We start from the raw sequence: 22,746 nt of genomic DNA, 5'->3' as shown, positions 1-22,746 counted from the left end.
GGCGGGCCTTCCTATTGGCCAAGGCGCGGATCCCTGGCACTGAGTGCGAATCTAACGCTGGGAGCGGGAGAAGGCGACGTCTCTTCCTTTCGCCTCCGCAGTCCTTCCTTCTGCTCCCTAACGCGCGCCGGCCTGACTCGTTGCTGTTAATGCGCTGGGTGAACCACGCACTGACCGGCGGGGGAGGTGCCGAGCCCACGTGGTTGGCTGGTTTTTGCAGGTCTGCTGCTGCTCTGCTCTGCTCGCCGTGCCGGGAGGAGCGAAGGTGCTGCGGGGAGTTTGCGGAGGTGAAAGCGTTAAGGAAAGCCGGCTATGGGGGCGACGTGAGCAGAGGAGAAGTCGGGAACTTTGGAACATTTCTGACACACAGTCTCCTCCTCCCACCCACCCCCCAAGGATGGGGCCGCCAAGGGGCCGCCGCGCCAAGGAGGAATCCGAGGTAAGGAACCCGCGAGTGCTCCCCTTGTACGGACACATCCCTTTGCAAGGACGCAGACAGACTGTGGGCACCGTCTCTGGCGCCGGCTACCTGGGAGAGGTAGGTTACTCAGGAATGATCATGACGCTTGGACGCCTGGCACACCCGGCCGTCGCTGACCTTGGATGCTGGCACACCCTGCCAACTCCCAGGCTTGGGTGCTGCGCACGCCCTGCTGTTGCACGCTTGTTAATGCTCAGGTCGCATCCTGCTGTGACCATCCATCCACCTGAGCAGCACCATCTTCCCTGCTTCTGTGATGGCTGGATCTGTGTGCTGGCTCGACCCCGCTGGATCTGCCCCTGGAAGCATGCTGCTGTTTTGCTCCAGAATCCTTACGGTTTGCTTCCAGAACCATTCAAGGTTTAGCCCCCCTCCCTCCCCCCCCCCCGCGCTTTCAGTTAGCAGGTGGGCGTGAAGATTCCAGGCAGGTAAAGCCTTCAGGTATGGGGGATGTGGCCCTTCTTCACATCCCTTGTTTTTTAATGTAAAATTTTGGGCTCCAGGACATGGGAGAGTGGCTCCTTTGCTCTTTGGTAGGTGCCAAGACGTGTGTGTGATAGGGAAGTGTATGGTAAGGAGATGGGTGAATTGTACATGTGGTTGTCAGCTGACTGAAAAAAAAGCTTTAGCTGCCCATTTTTACACATCATGTCTCTATCAAAGGGAAAGGACATGTTTTACCAGATTTGTTAGCAACCCCATCTGTCCATAGTGCTGCCTGGTTTTTTTACGATTACGTCATCTAAAACCTTACCAAAAAACCTCCACTGAGGCTGGTTACTAATTAGTCCCATTTTATAGCTGGAGAAACAGACTGAGGGATGCTCAGGGCCGACATCAGGAGTTGGTGCTTGAGTTTTAATATGCACCCAGGTTTAGTTGTGTTCAGCTTTGTTACATACCAAGAGCAGTAGGCTTGGTTGTGGATCGGCCTCTGTAGAGCAGCAGAAGCCACTATGGGATAATGGCAGCCTCTGTGAGGAGTAAGATTGACCGAAGCATGACAATAGGGTTGTCTGAAATGCAGAGATGCCAAAATCATGCAGCTTTTTGCTGCCAGGTCTGGAAAGGATTTCAAGGTGCTGCAGGATTTCAAGCTTCAATCAGGTGTGCAGGACTCTGCTTCTTTGGTCTGAAGGTCCCCATCTTCCTTGCATTGGAGAGCCAGGTGCCCAAGGTGAACCTGCATGTATCACAGGGCTCGGGGACCAACTTGTGGGGGCCATATATAGCATCTGTGGACCAAGTTGTCTTGGTGAGCCATTTGATGCCTGCATTCTCATCAGGTAGGCTTGCTTCCCCCTCCCGCCCCTGTATGTGAAAAAATGGTCCTACTCTCAGTTTCTGACCTCTCCAGTTAAATTGTCTTAAGCAGAGCTGGGGAAGATCTTTGAGGCCCCGGGGAGGTGCTGCTCCTAAGAGGAGCTATGTGAAACAGAGGGCTCCTTACATAACTTCCTCTGTCATGCTTTGTTACTGTAGCCAAATGGCAGAACAAGGAAAGTGGTGAACCTGGTGGGGGAGATACAGGGCACAGGGGCTGCACCATAACCCTCCTTAGATTTCTCCCCAGTTTCCAAAATATGCCTCTACTATCCCGATGGCTGTGCCTTAGGGCCTAATTGCAGCTACTGTGGCAAAGTCCAGGCTTAGGAATGGCTGGGGGTTAGTAGCTCTTTGGAGCCCCACCAACGCTGGCAGAAGGTGGGAGGGTGAGGAACACAGATCTCCATCTGGGCGGGAGGAGCCTCTTATCAGCTTTGAAGGAGAGAAATTGTGGGTGCGTAGGACTGCCTCTTCATGCTTGCATCCATGTGCCTCAGCACGAGCTGTGTGCACTCATGGGCTTGTGCTTGCCTGCAGCTCTCATTGCTCCGGACTTGGGCCCTTGTGTCATTTAGTGTTTGGTTTGCAGCTGGCTCCTGGCTTAACCATGTCCTGCCTGCCTCCACAGTTTAGCACAGACACATACGCTTGCCAGCCAGCCAGCCAACCTCTTCTCTTGTTGAAGCATTGCCTGTTCCCTGCTTGTTTGATGGCTCTTCAGAGAAGCCTCTACCTCTTACAGAGTTCCTCTTCCACAGGGTAAAGCATGAGAAGCTGTGACGATGCCGGATGCTGAGCTTCACTGTCTCCCAGCAGGGATGGCTGCTATGGGTCTCTCCTTCGCCTGGAGTCTGCTCCTGCCTTCGTTGCTCCAGGCGTTCACTCTCCCCACTCCGGACAGCCCTGCCTGGAACGCTTCTTTGAGTTCTGCCCCAGAGCTGCCTTCCCTGAACGGTTCTTCCCAAGATCCTCTCCCACCATCTGTGCCCCATGCAGATCCCAATGCCCATGAAGTCTCTAGCGGTGATAGGGTGCTGAGAGCTGAGAACTGGGGAGGTGCCAATCCCACTATCTATCCTGGCCCCCCAGATCTCACATTGCCCTTTGACTTCCCTGCCGTGAAGAGTTCTGGCTCAGTGGCACCGACAAATGCTTCGGGAAGAAGGCTGGTGCCCCAAGGAGGTGATTCCCCTTTGCCAACAGTGGGCCCTTCTAGTATTCAAAAAGAGTCGGATGATATTGGCCATGAAACTGTGGAACCAATACTAGAGAAGAATGGGAGCTCTCTCCCTTTGCCTGGCATCGAGATGGCAAGTGTAGCCAGCACTGGTGTTGCCTCATTCCCAGCCTCTTCCAAAGAACTTGCTTTCAGCTTAACAGCCTCCAGAGAGGAAACCACAGATAGCCACCTCCAAGCAGTATTCAAAGATGTCGCCATGGCAACCACATTAAGCCCCAGGCCTACAGTATCTACCATCCCCTTGATGACGTTACCTCCCGATGTGCCCCACATAAAGTGGATGGCAACTGAGAGCACTGATCCTAGGGGCAACGATTCCACAGGGCAGGAATTGCTCGGCAGGAATCAAACCACAGTGAAGTACCTGGCTTCATACAGGAGCACACAGGTCCATGGTGGCCCTCAGGGCAGGGAAAACCTCTCTACCACTCCATTTATACCCACACCAGCAACTTGGTACACCCAGAGTCCATTAGGGCCACAAAGTGGCACCATGGACATAGCTTCCACTTCCCAGACAACACAGTTAATCAGTATGGCTGTCCCACTGGATAGGGAGGGCTCAGAAGGCTCTCAACACTCGGCCCCAGAGGATAATTTCCTCAGCCCTTCAACCTCTCCACCACCAGAAGGCATGACAGGGACCCAGGGGCCAGTTGTCCATGAAAGAATTACCCACTGGGGCCTAATCATTGATACCACTCAGCAGCCACGAACTCAGGATACAGCAGGGACAGAGCAGACTCACTCCCATGGCAACTCCACAAAGCCGGCTTTTTCCAGCTTTACCACCCCAGGTAGGTATAGTGATGTCTCCATGTTCAGCACTCACTTAGGATGGAACTGTATGTTGTTCTGTGATTCTTTGAAGAGATGTTTTTGTAAACTGCAGCTGCAGAGGCTGCAGCTCAAAGGGGTGGAAGGTTAGCTCAAGGGAGGAGAGGCCCCTCAGAACTTTTCCCACGTGCCATATCTTCCCCATTGGAAATGGCCCCCTACAAGTTGTGTGTATCCCCACTGAAGAAAAGGAAATGGGTTACCTGTAAGGTTTCCCCAGCAGGGATAAAAGCTTCTTGGTGGGAACAATTTTGGGCCTGAGGGAAAAGGGTTAAGGAAGCCTTTTTGCTCTCTAAACTGCCATCTTGGTAAGCTGCATTTCATAAACACAAAAACATTCCTTTAAAGACACAGGGGACTTATGGGACACGTCATGCTGCCCTAAAGGCTGCTCCCCTCCCATACACTTTCTAGCAGAACGGGTAGCTTTGTCTTACGGTCTCCCTGAGGCTGAGGCAAGGAACGTGGGAGTAATTGATAGGGTAGAGGGCCAAGTTTTGGATGAGGATCAGGTGCAGGGAGCAGGAGAGGGAAGCTTATAAAGTGGAAGCCATGTGATGAGGGGGGAGGGAAGCAGGAGGCAAAACAATCATTGTCAGAGGCCCAGGGGAGGGATGATGATATGGGATTTTGGGAGAAACAGGAATGGCTATTGGGAGGGAGGCTGTCTGGGTACATTGAACATAGCTGAAGTTGCTTGGCTGGGTTGTACAGTGTATGTGGCAGGGGCTGATGTGAGAGTTAATCATTTTACTAGTGTGCTGAGGGAAGTCAGTTTGGTTGTGATGGAGGCTTAATAGGGTGAAAGGGACAGTGAATTACAAAGAAAAGCTGGGGGGACTTGGTAAGGTGGGTTGTTTTTCTTTACAGAACTGGGGTGTTGGGGATAAGATGCTGTGCCTAGATGTGGGGGTTGGCAAGAGTATGTTTTGTGGAGCAGCAACTTGAGGGTTGCATATCTGATCAGGAAGTCAAGGTAAGCATCACCCATTCACTAATTGGAATGAGTTTTGCTAGGAATGCCAGCCTCTCGGTCGAACCTGGGGATCCCCAGGAATTACCGCTCATCTCCAGACTACAGAGATCAGTTTCCCTAGAGTATGGATGCTTTGCAGGGAAGACTATGGGTCTGTACCCCACTGAGGTCCCTGCATTCTCGAGGTTCCATCCCCAAATCTCCAGGAGTTTCCCAGGCTGGATCTGACAACCCTACCCCCTCATCCCCTGCTGGGGGCCAGGGAGGGCATGGCAACCCTCATTTTGCCTGGGATATAGTTTCTGTTCCCCTGCTCAAAACCCTCTCTGCTGGATCACTGTAGGGAAGTCCGAGCGTAGCTTTATAATAGGGCAGTGAATGGGGTTCATTCTTCTTTTCTCTCCACTGAGTAGAAGTAGATGGGGAAGAGACTATATGTTGTTGGATCCCCCTGAGGTCTTTTCCTCTCTTTCAGGAACTGGGGAATTGGTTTATATTGACCCACAACGAGTCCGGGGGGCTGTGATCCCAAGGATTCCTGCTGGCTCCACAACTCCTGGGCAAGGCACTTTTGTGGCGGGGAAGGGCCCAGACAACAGACACCCAGGTGAGTGAGAACCACACATTTTTTTTGTTCCCTCCTCCCTATCTGTGCTGGACAGCAGGGCTTGGCAATGGAGAGGCTGGATTCAGTGGGTGGATAGTCCTGCTTTTGAACCAGATATCCATCTCTCACCTTGTGCTCATAACTCCTGGGCTGTGATTACCAGCCAGACCAGAATGAAGATTCTTACATGATTACCTCAGTTAAATTGTTGTTTTTGTTAATAGTAATAATAATAATGACAATAATAAGCATTTTCACTGTTCAAAACACTTTGACCTTGTTGCAGTCTTACCACAGCCATTACCATTAGCCCATAGTGCAGTTTAGGACAGGGGTGAGGCTGAGACAGGGTGGCTTGTCTGACGCCACCTGTTCTTACAGAAGTTCAAACTGGAGACCTCCCAGACACTTCCATCTCTTCATTCTGCTTCTACACCAGCTCCTACCTGAGCTTCATATCCGGTTGAGGCAAGCAGGACAGGGCATCCAGTTCCCTGCTTACCGAAAAGATCATTGGAAGCTCTACTAAGGGAGATAAGCTAGAAGTATTTCCCTCTCCACTTTGAATTTTGTCTGAGATGCCCTGTGGGGAACCCAGCACTGCCCTAAAGGGATTGTTTCATAGGCAGCGGAAGGGGGGCTGGTTATATTGAGCTGGGTGCCGTTTCCAATCAAGATAATCTCTTCACACGATTAGCAGCACTAACTATCCAGGCCTGGCTGTTTCTTTCCTTGTGGGCGGTTGCTCAGCCTGACTTCCTTCCTGGTTGACTCTTCTGGGTTTGTCTCCATGAAGACAAACAGTGTACCTGTCTAAAAGTCAGGAGTATTATTTGACTGTGTGGGTTACTGCGTTGCTTTTGATGATCTTCTCCTCACCCCTTCTCCCCACATAAGGTCGTCTTCTATGGAAGAAGACACCTATGTGCAGCAGGTATCACTGGGGGGGGGGGTGTGGGGAGGTATTTGTGAATTTCTTGCATTGTGCAGGGGGTTGGAGGTGCCCTCCAACTCTATGATTCTGTGATTAAAGTCAAGGTTGCTGTGCAAGCTAGGCCTTCATGAGGAGCACTCTGAAGTTGCCATTTTCTTTTTTTCTTTTCAAGCATGGATTCTTAGCTTTTGACAGGCAGAAATTCAGCAGGTACAGCTTCCTTCTTGCCATCACTCCAACCCTATAGTGGGAAAAGTCACACATCTTAAAGATACAAGAGCCCTGTCAGGGGGGAAAATGGCAACCTCAGAGGAGTGGTTTAATGTGGCTAAAAAACAAAGAGAAGTCCAGTGGTACCTTAAAACCCAGACCCACAAATCGCCTGCTGTTCCTGGGTGTCCTTTTATGCACAACCAACCCATGTCCCTCTTTTGTCCCTCTGTCTGTCTGTGCCACCCACTCCTTTAATCTTTCTACAGCCTGTGCTCTCCCAACCTGAAGACGAGGCCCTTCCTCCACCTGACCTGCTTCTTCCTGTTCCAGCTGGGCTCTGAATTCTTTTTTTTAATCTCTTGTCCTGTTTCCTCTCTCTCTTTTAGTGCCTCTAGTGAGTGGTAGTTTCTTTGCCAAGGTAACAAACCTTGACACAGTTGAGGTACAGCATTGTTTGCTTCCTAGTGCTGGCTTGTGGCACCTGGACTGAGAAGATGGCAGAGCAGAGGCAAAGAAAGCCCTGCCACTATCTCTCCCCACCAAAGCAGTGGCAATTAAATCTGAGATTGACTGTTCTTTCAGTTGTGCCTGCTCATTCGCTTAGATGGCTGGATAGACTGTTTGGATTCCCAGCTACCTGGTCTGGGGAATGTGGAAACTCCCATCTCCTCCCTTGCTTATTATTTCCTTCAAGCTATGTTTGTTAGAGCTTCTTCAAGATCCTTAATTTCAGAATTGCCACCCCCAAGTTCCACCTAACCCCAGCAGAACAGTACTTCCTTGTTGCCTGTAATGTTTCTTCTTGTTTCCAAAAGCTTGGCTTGGTCACTCTGTGTTTGGCCTGACCTGAAGGATTTTTTTACTGTCCACCAGCATGACTGGGAAAAGCAGGTTCCCTCCCGTTGCTTCCTCAAAGCCCCAGCCTATATCCCACCAGCTTATCTCTGCAGTGGTCTTACCTTCTTAGCCTTTCACCTGTCACTGTCCTGCTTTGCCTCCCTCAGCCTTTCATTATCACCATTATCTTTCTAAAATATTTTCTAGCTTGTGCTTTGCTTTATGGTTCCTGCCTCATATAGGGTTTTCAGCCACGGCCCAGTGGCAGAGCATCAGCTTGGCATGCAGAAGGTCTCAGGTTCAATTCCTGACATCTCCAGTATAAAGGACCAGGCACTAGGTCAGGGGTGTCAAACTCATTTGTTATGAGGGCCAAATCTGACATAAATGAGATCTTGTTGGGCTGAGCCAAGTGTGTACCTATTTAAGATTAGGTAGCAGAGAGATAAACGTTATAAAGGACACAGAAAAACAGATTTAAAGGGGTATTTTTTTAAGCTTAAAACATTAGCACTCATTGGTCTAAAAAGTGCTTTCTTATTTTTCTCCCATGGGATCCAGGGAACTGGGCAAAGGAAGCTCTTTCCTTCCTTCCCCAGAGGACTGGGGGTGGGGAGCCTCAGCCCGTAGAAGGAGGAAAGGCTCAGTAGCTTTGTTGTGCAATTGGGAGAGCCTGGCAAAGCAAGCTATTCCTCTCCCTTCCTCCCCAAGGGAGGAGCCTCAGCCAATGGAGAAAACAGAGGTTTTGCTCTGTAACCCTGAGCAAGCCTGGCAAAGCAAGCTGTCATACAGAAGGAAGCAAGAGAGAAGGAGAAGGAAGCAGATGACAGCCAGTTGCTTGGGGGCCTGATAGGAGACCTCTGGGGGCCTGATATGGCCCCTAGGCTGCATGTTTGACACCCCTGCACTAGATAATGTGAAAGGCCTCTGCCTGAGACCTTGGAGAGTCTGAGTAGACATACTGCTTTTGATGGACCAGTGGGCTGATACAGTATAAGGCAGCTTCGTGTGTGTGTGTTACCCTGCTGAATATTGCCAGGTAGGGGGGCAGGGAAAGGAGAGGAGGTTAATCAGTCGTTGGTGGGGTCAGGCACCTGCTGTTTGGCAGATGGCAGCGGAAGCCTTTATTTGGCCGCTGTTGCCTGAAGTGGAGAAGGGGGAGAAATAGTCATGTGGTGCCTCCACACCCTGCCCCTTCCTGCACCCTCCCCACAAGATGACTCAGTAGTAGAAAACTGCTCAGCATGCAGAAGATCCCAAGTTCAGTTCCTGGCATTTCTAATTAAAACAAAACCAGAAGAGGGTCTCTTTGCCTGAGAGCTTTCAGAACTGCCACCAATCACTGAGTAGAAACTAATGATTCCCAAACCAGGGCTTTTTTTGTAGCAGGAGCTCCTTTGCATATTAGGCCACACACCCCTGATGTAATCAATCCTCCAAGAGCTTACAGGGCTCTTAGTACAGGGCCTACTGCAAGCTCCAGGAGGATTGGCTACAGCAGGAGGGTGTGGCCTAATATGCAAAGACGTTCCTGCTACAAAAAAAGCCCTGATCACCATGAGCAAACTATCAGCATGCTGCAAAGTAACATTAATAATGAAAGGCACCTGTGAACTCAACATGCTTTCCTGAAGATGAGGTTGCCTGTAGTCTCTCTGCATGATCAGGTGCTCTGATATTGCTTCCTTCTCATCTTCTACTATGTTCCTGCACTGGGTGTGATAGAATTAGCTTCTCCCAAGCAGAGAGATAGCAGAAACACCCAGTGTTTATGGAGGCAGCCTGTTACATTCCTGTATGAGTTGCTGCCCTGGGTTTTTCTCCTTCTAAGATTACCCCTGCTGAGAAGTTGGGAGTGAGTGGGCTGCATTGTGGCTGGGGCACTCCACACCTGCACTCTGTAACAGTAAACATTTTTCCAGTGTAAGAACAAAGTATGTGTTGGATTTTAGTTCAGGAAACGGTGGGTTTCAGTTTTCATAGGTTCTGGAAAGACTGGTGTAAACTATTTGGGGTTTGATGGATCACATTGCTCTGCGTCGATATAAGGTGGCTTTCCATATTGCCCATAGGCTTTTAAGCATAGTGAAAAGGGGGTGATGCTTAATATCTTCACAACGACAAACGCTGTGACTTTGCTGTTTCTTTGTGCATGTAATAAAAAAGTAGATTCTGGATAAAGCCAGAATTGTATGGAATATGTCTAACACTAATAATACTTACAGGAAAGAAAATGTAGATTCTGCACCCAGTGTTGCATTCTGTACGTTTTCTGTGCTTGGGTACAATGTACATGACCCTTGTCTTGCCTTCTCTTGTCTTTCACCTTTTCTTGCTCTCCTTAAGCGTCCCTTTACTTCTTTCTTACCTGCAGATCCAGCTGGGACCCGTCTTCCTGGGCAGAGCTTTGCTGCGCTAGCCACCCCTTCGCCCCGCCTTCCGACGACTCCTCGGCGTGGCCTGATCCGGGTCACCACTCAAAGAGCCCTGCAGTACCCACAGCTGGCCAGGCCAAAGCCCAGCCTGCCAGCCTTGCAGCCTGCCTCCAGCCCACCCTGCCCACGCCCCGGCAGCGCTTGCAGTCAGTTGCTGTCCAACCAGACCTTGCTGCGGTGGAAGGACCTCGAGCGGACCCTGAGCTTTGCCTGGGCCCTGCACGTCTACGGCTCCGGGGTGCTCTTTCTCCTGCTTAGCCTGCTGAGCTTGGCCTGCCTGGTGGGCTCTCTGGCCATGCATGTGCCCCATCTCCTGTATGTTGTGAGTGCCAGTGCCCTGCTGCTGGCATTTGGGGTACTGCGTGCCACATTCTTTCTGGTGGACCCTTATGGCTCCCGAGGCTGGCTCCCGTCCCCAGCCGTGCGAGTGCTGTACACGTCCCCCTTCCCCCTGCTGTTGAGTGCATTTGCGGTGCTCCTGCTCCGTCTTCTCCACCAGGCCCGCCTGCAAGTCCTGCCCCCCAAGCTGCAAAGCCTGCTCTTCTTGGCTGCCCTGGGGTCCGCGCAAAGCATCCTCCTCCTGGGGGCTGACCTGCTCACGCCTCCAATGCACCCACCTGTGGCGGTGGGGCTCCACGTGCTTTCCTGCGCTGCTGGCTTCTGCCTCTTGCCCGTCACCATGTTTGTGTACTGGCGGTTACGGCACAATGCAGAGACCAACGGCACCCCCGAGCCGGGAGTGTGGAGCGGCGCATGGGTGCTTCTGGGAAGTGGTGGGTTGGCGCTTCCCTGCTGCGGGTTGCAGCTATACGGAGTGCTGTGGCTCTCGGGGATGCTGGGCCCACGCAACGTCTTCACCTGGGGCTGGTGGTTTGTGCAGTTCTGGTTCCGGATCGGCGAGCTGGTCCTCTCTTTCACCCTGGTCTGCTTGTCCTGGCAGGCCCTTTGCCAGCGGTGCGGGAGCACCGAGCACTCCTGCTGGACCAAGCTCATGCGCTACTTTTGTACCTACCGCAAGGCCGACGTGCCCGAGTACCCCAACAACTGTTACGACTGGACTGGAGGGGTCCTGGAGAAAGTCCCCAACAACGATATCAGCAAGAGCTTGATCTGGAACCCACCTGCTAGTGGGCGCCTCTGGGCACTGAAGGACAGCAACGAATTGCGGGCAACGGCCGGCCAAGGTTCCAGCCCCTCCCCGGTACACCCCGTCTACAGCCCCAAGTGCCTCAATGCAGCAGCTGCCACCATGGGCCGCTCCTACACCAGCATCTGCTTTGAACGGGATTCTGTGCTCTCCCTGGCTGAGCTGGAGTTCCGGCCTCCCTCGCCCATCAACCTGAGCCGCAGCATCGACGAAGCCCTCTTCCGGGAGCATTTGGTGCGCGATTCCATTTTCCTGCGCTCCAGCCTCCACTTCCCTTCCCGCTTGGCACGCCAAGACTCCTGCTCTTCACTGCGGGGGGAGTGCTCAACCCTCTCCCACACGGCACAGCCTCTCCTGGGCCAGCCACGCCGGAGAAGCGACCCGGACTGCCTGTACAGCTTAGCGCGGGCCAGCTCGATGGGCGAGCTCACCACCCAGAGCCGGGGCCTGGCCAGCGAGCCCCCGACAGACACCTCTTTCGACAGCTTCTCCCGCACCTCCTTCTCCCGTGCCTCCCTCAAGATCAGCTGGAACCCCTGGCGCCATGGCCTGTCCTCACCGGAAAGCCTGCCCCCAGAGGAGCTGCCCTGTCAGGCCCAGCTCCTGCCAGAGGACCTCCCTCTGGCTCCGTCCAGCAGTGCGCCAAACTCCGAGGGCGAGGCCCGGAGGAGCTTCTTGGCTCTCAGCAAGCAGGTGGATTCCCGCAGCCTCTCTAGTGACACCATTGAACTGTGAGACTCGGCAGTGGGGTTCACCTTCCTTTCATGCCCTGGAGGCACCAGCATGACTGTGCAGGAAGGGAGGACAGCGACAAAGCTGGTTTGTTTCAACGGCTGGAGCCTAGAAGAATCCCCTTTCCTTTTGACAAGCCAGGGGGGCTGCCCCAACCAAGCCTCATTCCAGCATTTTACAAAATGGCTCCTGATGTGGCACTGGATTCTTCCTGTAGTATCAGCTACGTCCCCTGTCCAGTCCCCCAACCTTGTGTCAGCCACCTACATAGGACCCGTGAGCTACTGTGACCAATCTGTTTAGTGCCTGCAAGTCCAAGCATCTCTCCCCAAATTTCTATATAGACACCGTTGTGTCCTGAATCTGGTATACTGTAAAGAAAGAGGAACAGAAATCGAGAAACCCTCCAGTGGCCATGTGGATTCTGGGGAGGGAGAAGAAAGGATGGCCTGGCAGAAGTTTGTCTGCAACTCCACCTCCAGTCCCCATAGGCCCACCCTGCAGTCACTCTTTGTGCTCATGGAGCCCATGTAGTATCCTAAATAGATCCCTTCAGAGAGGAGGCTGAGAAAGGGGCAGAGGAAGGCTTGCTGGGAACCGCCAGCATAGTGGCTTGTACACATGGCAGCAGTGGTGGCAGGGGAGGCGGGATGTTTGGTCGCTCAGAGGCAGAGCGCACGCTTTGCATGCCAGAAGCCACAGGTTCAGTTCTCAGTATTCCCGGACTAGAGGATCTCAGGTCAGCAGGGCTGGGGGAGGGGGGAGCTCTGCCTGAGACTTTGGGAAACTCATGCGAGGTGGGCCGAAAGGACCTGATTCTTTATGAGGCAGCTTTCACACGACTCTGTATGACGGTGGTTTGTACTGCAAATCAGCTTTGCACTTCAAAATTCCTAGCCCAGCATGTAGTGATTTATTCAGGTGCTGGGAAAATTTCATGTTTCATTGACTGTTTTTCGGTTTCTAGGTCTCATGGGGGCAGAGGAAAATCTGAATCCATGGCAGCTAGTTTATTGTCTGTTATCCAAAACAGAGAAGGCATATACCTACCCTACCCTACTCCTTTCACCAGTTCCTGCAGTATACTTACAGGTGCCAGGAGGGGGGGCTTCTTAGGTCTTCAGAGCCCCCTTTTCTTTCTTTAGGCTAATCCTATTTGAGGAGGGGTTGGGCTAAATGGCCTGCCTGGCTCCTTCCAATACGAAGGTTCTATGATTCAGTTCTATGATTCTACTTCCCTCTGCTCCTGTTCCATACGTATGCATTCTAGCACCCCATTCAGTGTATCTTAGGTTACCTCCTTCTTTTGTCCCTTGATTTTAAAATCTGCAAATAAATGCCCACTCCATCAGTAAATAACATCCATACAAATGATTTGTGTCATGTTCCAGTAGCTGAAATATGGCCTTGGTTCCAGAAGTTTTGCCAGAAATTACTTGAAGTCAGCCCAGCCAAGTGTCGAGTGTGTATGTATGGAACTAGTGCTGGATGGAGTGTACATCAAAGAGAGTGTGTGGCTTTTGTCAGACTAGGGCTCCCAGTAAAAGCACAAGTTGTACTTGCCTGATATCTGTCTGTCCCCTGCAGTGGTGGGGGAGGGAAAGGGTAGAGCTGCCTAGAACTGTGGAATGTCATGTGGTCCATTGTGCCAAAATGAAATAAAACCTGTCAAAGGATATCATGCTGGCTTCTGGTCTAGTTCTTAGCTGCTGCTCTGAGAAGCTGAGAGGGTAGCCCAGGCAAGCCCAATCTCATCAGATCTTGGAAGTTAAGCAGAGCTGACTTTGGCAAGTATTGGGATGGGAGGTCTCCAAGGAATACCAGGGTCAGGAGGCAGAGGCAGGGAAGCAAGCCACTTCTCTGAATATCCTCCATGCCTCAGTTGCCAGATGTTGCCATAACTACCAGGCATTTACGCGTACACACACACACAAATGCAAACAATACCCGCCCCCCGCAAAAAAAAGAGAAACTGAGAGGCCTCCACAGCACCCAGCCTTGGGTTTGGAGAGTGGAGATGTCTTCCATGGAACGTGGGGAATGAGAAAGGCAGTTTTCCTGCAACAGATTTTTTATGCCTTTCCACACAGTGAGGATTGTCATACCGACAACAGAGTGATGCTGGAGCTATCTGTGCACCCTCCCTTGTCAGCCACCATTTTCTCTGCATTCTTTCTACACCATGCCACCAGGGGGGTGTTTTCTGGTAGCTTTTTTTTTTTTAAGTGATTTGTATAGCCTTATGGGGGATGAAGGTGACATGGTATAGCCCAATCTCATCACATCTTAGAAGCAAGAGTTGGTACTTAGATGGGAGACCACTAAAGAGGAGTCTGCAGAGAAAGGCAATGACAAACCATCTTTGCCTCTCACTTGCCTTGGAAGCCGTTGGCTGGAGTGGCCATACATTTATTGGGACTTGACAGCACTGACTTACAGATATTGTTATAGAGCTATAACACCTGCCCAAATCCTTGGGACTGCATTCTTGCAGAAAACACAGTAATCAGGTTTGAGGATGTGGAAGGCCTAGGAAATGGGACAATTAGAGGCTAATATTTGTGTGGCTGCTCCCCAAAATTGCACTCCAGTTTGGCAACAACATGAGATGGAGTCACTCAACATGAGATGGATTGACTTGATCGAGGAAGCCAGGGACCTCATTTTGCAAGACCCGAGCAAAGCTGTTAGGAGATTTTGGAGGCCATTAATTCATAGGGTCACCATACATCGGAAGTGACTGGACAGCACTTAACACACCGTGGAAGCAAAGGTAGAGCAAAACAGCCTTGCAGAAGCAACCTTAGTATTCAGAGTTGAAAGAAGACATGGAGTTCAGTGTTTCCCAGTCTTTATACCCTGAACTTTTTGAGCCTGTGGGCACCTGTGGAATTCCAAAATGGCTGCTGCAGGAGGAAGCCCAAGTGCGGGGGAGAAGAGGGGGGGCAAATTAAAAAATGATGCCCCTTTAAGGGCCCATTCTATCTAATGGGCCCTTAGAACAGAATGGACTCCATACCCAATTTGGCACACACCTCCTCTGGTGGCATCTGGAGCAAGCGCCCCCTCTGCTTCCCCCCACCCCCCAGATCTGGCCCTGGGATAGAGAAGTTAGAATAAAACATAGTGATAGCAGCTGCTCCTGGAATAATACTTCAATCTGCATAGCCAATCAGATCTCCACTGGTGAACCCAAAGCCTTGTTGATCAGAAGCTCTAACTTCTCCCACCCAATTTTCAGAAACACTTGGCTCCAAGAAAAGTTTTGGCAAGCACATTGAGGACCACTGCTTTGGGCACTCTTTTCTTGGAGCCACACTGAAACATGCATTACATTTTTTCCCCAGTCAGCTCCCAGAAGAATGGACAAGGGACTACAGACTAGCCTGGTGACTGCTCTGGCCTTTGTACAATCAATGAAAGCTCAATAAATGCTCTGTGCAATGAGGAACCTCTTGGGATTCCCCTGGTCCTGCCAGGTATAACCCAGGATGCATGAGGGGGTGTCTCGGTCTATCCAGATGCTCTCCCTGAGAACAATGTTGCTGCCCATACATTAGCAGACCAGGGAGTTAATGCTCTATGGAGACTTCCCTGCCATTCAAGGGCAATGCCTGATGCGATTGGACTGCGTCCAAAATGGTGGCTTAAGACTTCAGGCCCCTCATGTGGCATAGCGAATGCCCAAGCCCAAAGTTAGGAAATCACTGATCTAGTCTAACAACTTAGTGCTATACAAACATCAATGGATGTATGCCCAGTTTCTGACTGAAAACATGCAAAAGAAGGAGATTCCTAGAAGCGTTAGAAGGCCATGGATACAGTTTTCTATTATTACTAAAATTACACATTTCTCAGGAACTCAGGGTAACATACTTAGGAATCCCAGGAGGTCTCGCATCATGTACCAACCAACCATACTTGGCCCCCCATGGCCACCAACCACTTGCACACATTTATATTCCTCACATTTTCTTGGCAATCCTGAGCCCATGTAACAGGAAGGTAAATCCCATTGAATGCAACAGAATTTACTTCTGAGCTCTAAATCTACTCAGTTCTTTCAGGCATTCTGTTCTGTGGCGTCTGTTTGGCATCTCCTTCCCTTCATAACCCTGATCTTAAAATTCTCAACTCTCTGAACAAAATCTGGAAATTAATTCACTGCTGTTGTTCATAATCACAATTAACACAATGCCAGCAAAAAAAAAAAAAAGTATTAGAATAACAGAAGGGAGGAAGAAGCGAACACACTGCAAAGATGTTCTAGGAGGAATTAAATCTATGCCAAGTAATTGTTATGCCAAGGCTCATAGATATGCAATTGTCTTGAGAGACTAGCTGTAGCACATAGCTTGGCATTGTGATGAAATGCAGAGTTTTCCCTCAAGCTTCCTGTTGGAGAGGCCTGTTCAAATTGTTATTGCTGTTGGTGGATGATGACAGCTCTTTGTCCTTGAACGGAAAGCTCATCTAAGATTTATTTGCAGTAAGCTCCCTATTGGATGAGATTCAGTGGACACAAACATGCTACAGACAGATCGTTTGCACTGCCTGGGCGTCGATGGAGAAGAGGGGCTTTCCCCCTTGTTTCCCTCAGCTTCATGGTGCTGCTTTGTACCTCCTAGGTTTCCCCATCTTTCCTGCAGTCTTCCAAATCCGGTTTGCAGTGACATTTTGGGAAAGCCAGTGTGGCACACATGTGGAAGGGAAAGTCCAGCCCTTTCTAATCCAATCCATATCAGTGTCATTTTCCCAGCCCTGGTCCTCTGAAGTAGCCATTTTCTGATGTCACAGAGACTCCCTCCCATTTTAAACCGCAAATGCATATTGTTACAGCATTACCTATAAGGTTCTCTGAATCCCCAGCTTTCTACTTATTATAGTACGTCTCTAGCTTATTTTGTTACAGACCTATGCCTTTCCCCTTATAGCTTCATAATGAAAAGGGTTATACTTTTTTTTAAAAAATGTGAGAACTTGGAGGGGACATGAAAGCTGGGGCAGATTGCTATCATTAAATGCTATAATGATTATGTCAACTGCCAGTTTTAAAAAGAAACTGAAAAGGGCCCTGGGGATTCCTGGTGGCTGAACCTGCTGCTGGGGTACAGGAGCAGGGAAAATGTGTGAAATCCTGTCATGTGGAAGCCAGGTTGTTGTAGCACTGTATCTGCAGCTACAGCAGCAATGAGAAAACTTCACAAGCCTACCCCCTGTGTGGAAAACACCTATAGCTGGGAGTCTATAGAAATGAGGCTTAATAGCCCTGATGGTGCTTGGAGGAGTGAGGTGGAAGAGTTGTGGGTAACACTTGTTTCACTAGTTTCATACTCTCTCCTTGCTGAATGAGGAAAGGAAGGACTTCAAGCCGTAGTCAGGATGCAGCTTTCATCTGGAGTACATAGATTGGCAGTTCATAGGCAGGGGCCTCCATTATTCATATTCAAGCTAGTGTAGGGAATTTTTGCACTGATACTGGAGTGCTCTGATGAATTTTGACGAAAACATATGGAGAAGAGATCCATCAGTGGCTATTAGCCGTAGAGTATAGATGGAACTCTCTGTCTGGGGCAGTGATGTTCTGTATTCTTGGTGCTGGGGAAGCAGCAGTGGGAGGGCTTCTAGTGCCCTGGCCCCACTGATGGACCTCCTGATGACACCTTGGGTTTTTTGCCACTATGTGATACAGAGTATTGGACTGGATGGTCCATTGGCCTGATCAGAAGAGATCCATCAGTGGCTATTAGCCGTAGAGTATAGATGGAACTCTCTGTCTGGGGCAGTGATGTTCTGTATTCTTGGTGCTGGGGAAGCAGCAGTGGGAGGGCTTCTAGTGCCCTGGCCCCACTGATGGACCTCCTGATGACACCTTGGGTTTTTTGCCACTATGTGATATAGAGTATTGGACTGGATGGTCCATTGGCCTGATCCAACATGGCTTCTCTTATGTTCTTATTAATTCAATCTGCCGCCCCATCCCAATGATTTATTACCCTCCTATCGCACCTTCATTGAAGGAAATACATGGTTCCTCCCCCCCCCCCTCTACCTTTTAAACACTGTGGCGGGGTGTTTGGTTGTTGTTAGCTCAACATGAGTAGCTGTATTAGTCTGTTTGTAGCAGCAGAAAAGAGCAGAAGTCCAGTAGCACCTTAAAGTCTAACAAAATTTGTGGCAAGGGACGAGCTTTCATGAGTCTCTGCTGTGAAGAAGCCTTAAGAAGTGAGCAGTGACCTACAAAAGCTTCTGCACTGCCACATCTTTAAGGTAGATCCACGCTAAAGCAACCCAGATAAAAGGTTTTCTGAATTTGTTAATTTTACTATTCTGCTGTTGGTTTTTAACTTCGTACCACTTGACATTCCAAACCCCACCAGTTATATGTAGCTCTGCTTACTGTACCTCATTCCTCATCTGAAGAAGCGTGTATGCACACGAAAGCTTATGTTCTGAATAAAACTAAGTTGGTCTTAAAGGTGAAATCGACTCCTATTTTGTTCTACATCTTTAAGGTGCTACTGAACTCTTGCTGTTTTCTACTGGGTTTTTGTTGCTGTTGTTTCTTATATTCCACCTTTCTTCCCAACAAGATAAAGTGGCAGACAACATTAATCCCAGCACACCTCCATTTTATCCTCCCAACAACAATCCTGTGAATTGGGTCAGGCTGAAAGAGAATGACTGATGCAAGATCAACAAACAGTCTTCCATGGCAGAGTGGTAGGGTTGCCAAGTCAATTCAATAAATATATGGGGACTTTGGGGGTGGAGCCAGGAGACATCAGGGGTGGAGCCAGGAGCAAGATTGTGACAAGCATCATTGAACTCCAAAGGGAGTTCTGGCCATCACATTTAAATGGACTGCACACCTTTTAAATGCCTTCCCTCCATTGGAAATAACAAAGGATAGGGTCACCTTCTTTTGGGCCTCCCATTCGGGGGATCCCCTGCCCCCACCTGGGGATTGGCTACAGAGTGGGGAAGTGATCCTGAGTCTCCCAGCTACACATGCCCTGTGGAAATTCAGTTTAGAAGCACACCACAGGGTTCTGATTTAGGTTTGGACTGGGGCATGAAGGCTTTCAAATGCAGTCCCTGCAGAGGGCAAATAACACCACCACCCCGCCACCATTTGGGGGCAGAAAAATGGTGCCAGGAGGAAAGCAGGAGTCCTTCAGTCATTCCCCCACATGACAGGCCCAAGTCAGGCCCCTGTGGTGCATCTGAACTGAATTCCCACAGCGCATGTGGAGCTGTCAACTTGCTGCAAGCCCTGTAGCAATCACATGGCAAATATAACATGTATTTTGGCCCTGACTTTGACACTACACAGGCATCACAGCCATATATAAGAAGAGCAAGGTGCTCCTTGTCAGAATGCAGCTACTGTGAAGCCAGAATCTAGGGATGAAATAACCAGAGGTGTAAGGAGCTATACGACAACTCTGAAGGGAAGCAACACAAGTGAGTCTATCAGGATGTTGCAGCAGTCGGTCAGTGCTCTGAGTGAATTTTTAGTCAAGAAGTACATGCTGAGAAGATCCCGACAGAGTGAAGGACTGCCATCCTGTTTACCAGAATAGTGTGTAGGCGGAGAACATGTTTAATCTCTCTGTCCATAGTGCAGCCCTGCCAGTTGTTTCAGAATTCCCCCTTATCTCTGTGACAAAGACAACCCCTTGGTATGGATGGACAAGTCTGGAAACAGCATTACCCTTATCAGTCTTGGCTAGGGGCTAAGCTTATGATGTCTCTAACAGCTATTGTACGGCCAGTATGAAGGTCTTGTGTTCTCAATCAGTGACTTTCCCAATTTGAACTCAAGCTGGACCTTGACAAGAGCTTTTTAACAACAGCTTCCACTTCTTTTCTGGCACAGATCCTATCTCGGACAGCTAAATGAAGACAGATATTCAACAATTAAAGGTTCCCTTGCCCACCATGGCCCGTTTCAAGCTATGAAAAGCTGCATGTAAAAACAAGTTCTTACTGGTCATCAGGGGTCATTTTGTAGAAAAATAGGTGGCGGAGCTCATCCAGGGATTGTTATGCAGCTGCACATACTGTTAAATGGACAAGGAGGTGGAACTCTCAGGAGGAGGAAGTGGAACTCTCAGAAAGGTTCAGGAGCTGTGCTCCTGTGAGCTCCCACTGAATTTGAGGCCTGCTGGTCATGCAACAGAGTTGACGGGGTAGGGTGAAATGACCACCTTAGCTTTGGCAGCCGGATTTTCCGTATGGATCTTAACTCTCCACCCCTCCAATCATAGGTCTTACAAGCCAAGTGATCTGTTTGATTTTCAGGTTGGGCTGCATTGCACAGACCCTCCCCCCATGCAGCTGACACCCTTCGGTCACTGTCACTCAGTCTCCCAGCTGTGATTCCAGTCGCAAATTCCAGGTTTGGAAATTCTTGGAGATTTGAGGGTGAGGCCCAGGGAGGGTGAGGTTTGGGAAAGTGAGGGACCTCATCAAGGGATGCCATAGATCCCACATGATGGCATTTTCGAGGCTAGGGCAACCGCTCCTGAGGGCAACAGCTGAGTGGCAGAGACAGTAGTGGTGCCGTGCCCACCATCCACATGAGCCCAAGAGGGAATGACCACGTGACAGAGCATAAAGGCACAAGTGGTAGAGCAGGGCTGTGGGCAGGAAGGCTGCCAGCCTGGGCAACATTCCTGAGAAACATATGTGACAACAAGGTGAGGAACATGAATTCGATGCATGCTTGTAAATCTTGTTCATGATTTTGAACATGCATTCTTTTTTCTGTCTCTCCCCTCCCTCTTCAAGCTTAGCTTACCATCCCCCCCCCCCATTCTGTACAGGGGTGTTGTTTGGGCAAGGGGGCTGCCTCACTTTCACCCAGACTACATACTTTAGAACCATCCATAGCTCCAGCCAATGTACTACTTCAGCATGCAGCATAACTGTTGGCAATTAAATAGTTGTGCATGCAAATAGCACTGGAGAATTGATCCATGGGTATCTGGGGCTCTGGGGTGTGTGTGTATTTTGAGGTAGAGACACCAAATTTTTAGCATAGCATCTGGTGCCTCTCCTCAAAACACCCTCAGAGTTTCAGAAAAAATGGACCAGGGGTCCAATTCTTTGAGCCCCAAAAGAAGGTGCCCCTATCCTTCATTATTTCCAGTGGAGAGATGGCATTTAAAAGATGCATGGTCCTTTAAAATGTGATGGCCAGAACTCCCTTTGGAGTTCAATCATGCTTTTCACAACCTTGTCCCTGGCTCTACCCCAATGTTCCTGGCTCCACCCCCAAAGTCTCCTGGCTCCACCCCCAAAGACCCCAGATATTTCTTGAATTGGACCTGGCAACCCTAATGGCACACATTCTTTCCCCCCCCCTAAAAAAAAAAAAAGAGAGAGAGAGATTGCATGCCTCTGTTTCACCTGTGCTTATATCACAGAAAAAATAACCACCGGTCCTAACCTATGATTTTTGAGGAAAGCAGTTTCATCTGTAATGTTTTGAGCATTACTATCAACTGTGCTTCCACCATGCCCCTCACTTAGACAGTCTTTCTGTGCTCCCCACTCTTTTGCTGAAGTAACCACAGATGCTGTGAGAGACTTTTGAAGCCCTGCAGGTACTGTTATGCTACAGTCGTCTGAATGGATGAGGGCTTTTTTTATAACAGGAATCCCTTTGCATATTAGGCCACACACCTCTGATGCAGCCAATCCTTTGGAGCTTACAAGGCTTTTAGAACAGGGCTTGCTGTGAGCTCTTGGAGGATTGGCTACATCAGGGGTATGTGGCCTAATATGCAAAGAGATTCCTGCTACAAAAAAGCCCTCATTCTCTTAAGAGGCACATTTTTTTTTGTCCCTGGCTGTGAAACACATCACAATCAGACATCAAGAGCCATGGATGTGGATATGAATACCCAGACAGGCATTCAAAGGACTGGAGCAGATACAAATCAGGGGTGGGTGCTTTTGTGACCTCAGTCTGCTTTCCCCTCCCCCATGTGTTCATTCCCCCACCCCCTTCAAGCTCTGAAGAGAACTACAGTCCCCACTTTGACGCAGCTGTAGTGTGGGAAACACAAGGCAATGTTTGCTGGGAAAGAGACAGGAGCTTGAGCCCTAATCAAGCAAAGCAATGCTCTGCTGTCTCCCAGCAACGCAGCCTAATCTGCATTGCTGTGTTACATCAGCACTAGGCAATTATTCCAGCGAACCCTACCACAATTGTGCCCCACAAGCCTGTTCATGCAGCACTGGTGACAGCAGCATAACCTACAGTCTTTCTGAAGTGGAAGAGGACAGTGTGGGTTTCCCACAAGTGCTGTGGCTGAACTAATCCGCCTCCTGTGAATCTGTCTTCCGATAGTCGAATGAGTAACTGTCATGTTTCTAACCCCCAAGGTCAATACTCCCTTTAAACTTGTGAGGAAAAATCCTATTTTGTGCGTTACTGGCATTAAAGTTGTGAGCTATGGCATAAATTAGTTTGCTCTGGGGCCATTTTTCCTGAGCTAAGACAAAAATGTGTGTGGCAGAGGCTAAAAAACTGTGAGCTAACACACTAACTCAGCTTAGAGGGAACACTGCAGAAGGTTAAGGATTTGAAAATGCATAAGCCGGGGGTCTCCAAACTTTTTGAGCCTGTGGCATTTTGGAACTCTGGTACATTATGTTGGGCACAGATACAAAATGGCTGCTGCAGGAGGCAGCATCAGCCACAAGTAGGGCTGCCAATCCGCAGCTGGGGGCAGGGGAGCCCCATAGTTAGGGGCCATGGGGGGAGGGGCTGGGGGGAGAGTAGGACGCTGGAGAGGTGGGGGCTGCCCCTCTCTGTCCTTCCTCCTGCACAATTTAAATGGTGTGGGAAGGGCGTGCAAGAGCAGCAGCCTCCCCTCTGGCATGATTTAAAGGGCTGACCAATCAGCTGATTGATGGGCCCTTTAAATTGTGCAGGAGGGGTAGGGGCTGCTCTTGGGCGCTTCTC

The 22,746-nt window shown here is 49.9% G+C and overlaps 1 protein-coding gene across 3 annotated transcripts; it reads left to right on the top strand.

Moving 5' to 3' along the window:
• Window positions 1–221: 221 nt before the first annotated feature.
• On the top strand, window positions 222–13,446 carry PRRT3 (proline rich transmembrane protein 3). 3 transcript variants are annotated; one of them, XM_060239353.1, is made up of 4 exons: window positions 222–439; window positions 2,566–3,844; window positions 5,336–5,467; window positions 9,826–13,446. In XM_060239353.1, the coding sequence occupies exons 2-4, from the start codon at window positions 2,590–2,592 to the stop codon at window positions 11,766–11,768; spliced, it is 3,330 nt and encodes a 1,109-aa protein (XP_060095336.1). In that variant the 5' UTR covers window positions 222–439; window positions 2,566–2,589; the 3' UTR covers window positions 11,769–13,446. The 3 variants fall into 3 exon arrangements, with proteins under 3 accessions (XP_060095336.1, XP_060095337.1, XP_060095338.1); XM_060239354.1 differs by having other exon boundaries at window positions 2,550–3,844; XM_060239355.1 differs by lacking the exon at window positions 5,336–5,467 and having other exon boundaries at window positions 223–439.
• The last annotated feature ends 9,300 nt before the right edge of the window (window positions 13,447–22,746 follow it).

This window comes from Heteronotia binoei, chromosome 5 (assembly GCF_032191835.1).
Source record: "Heteronotia binoei isolate CCM8104 ecotype False Entrance Well chromosome 5, APGP_CSIRO_Hbin_v1, whole genome shotgun sequence".
NCBI lineage: Eukaryota > Metazoa > Chordata > Lepidosauria > Squamata > Gekkonidae > Heteronotia > Heteronotia binoei.
Note: the sequence above shows the minus strand (reverse complement) of the source record. Positions and strands in the feature narration are given on the sequence as shown.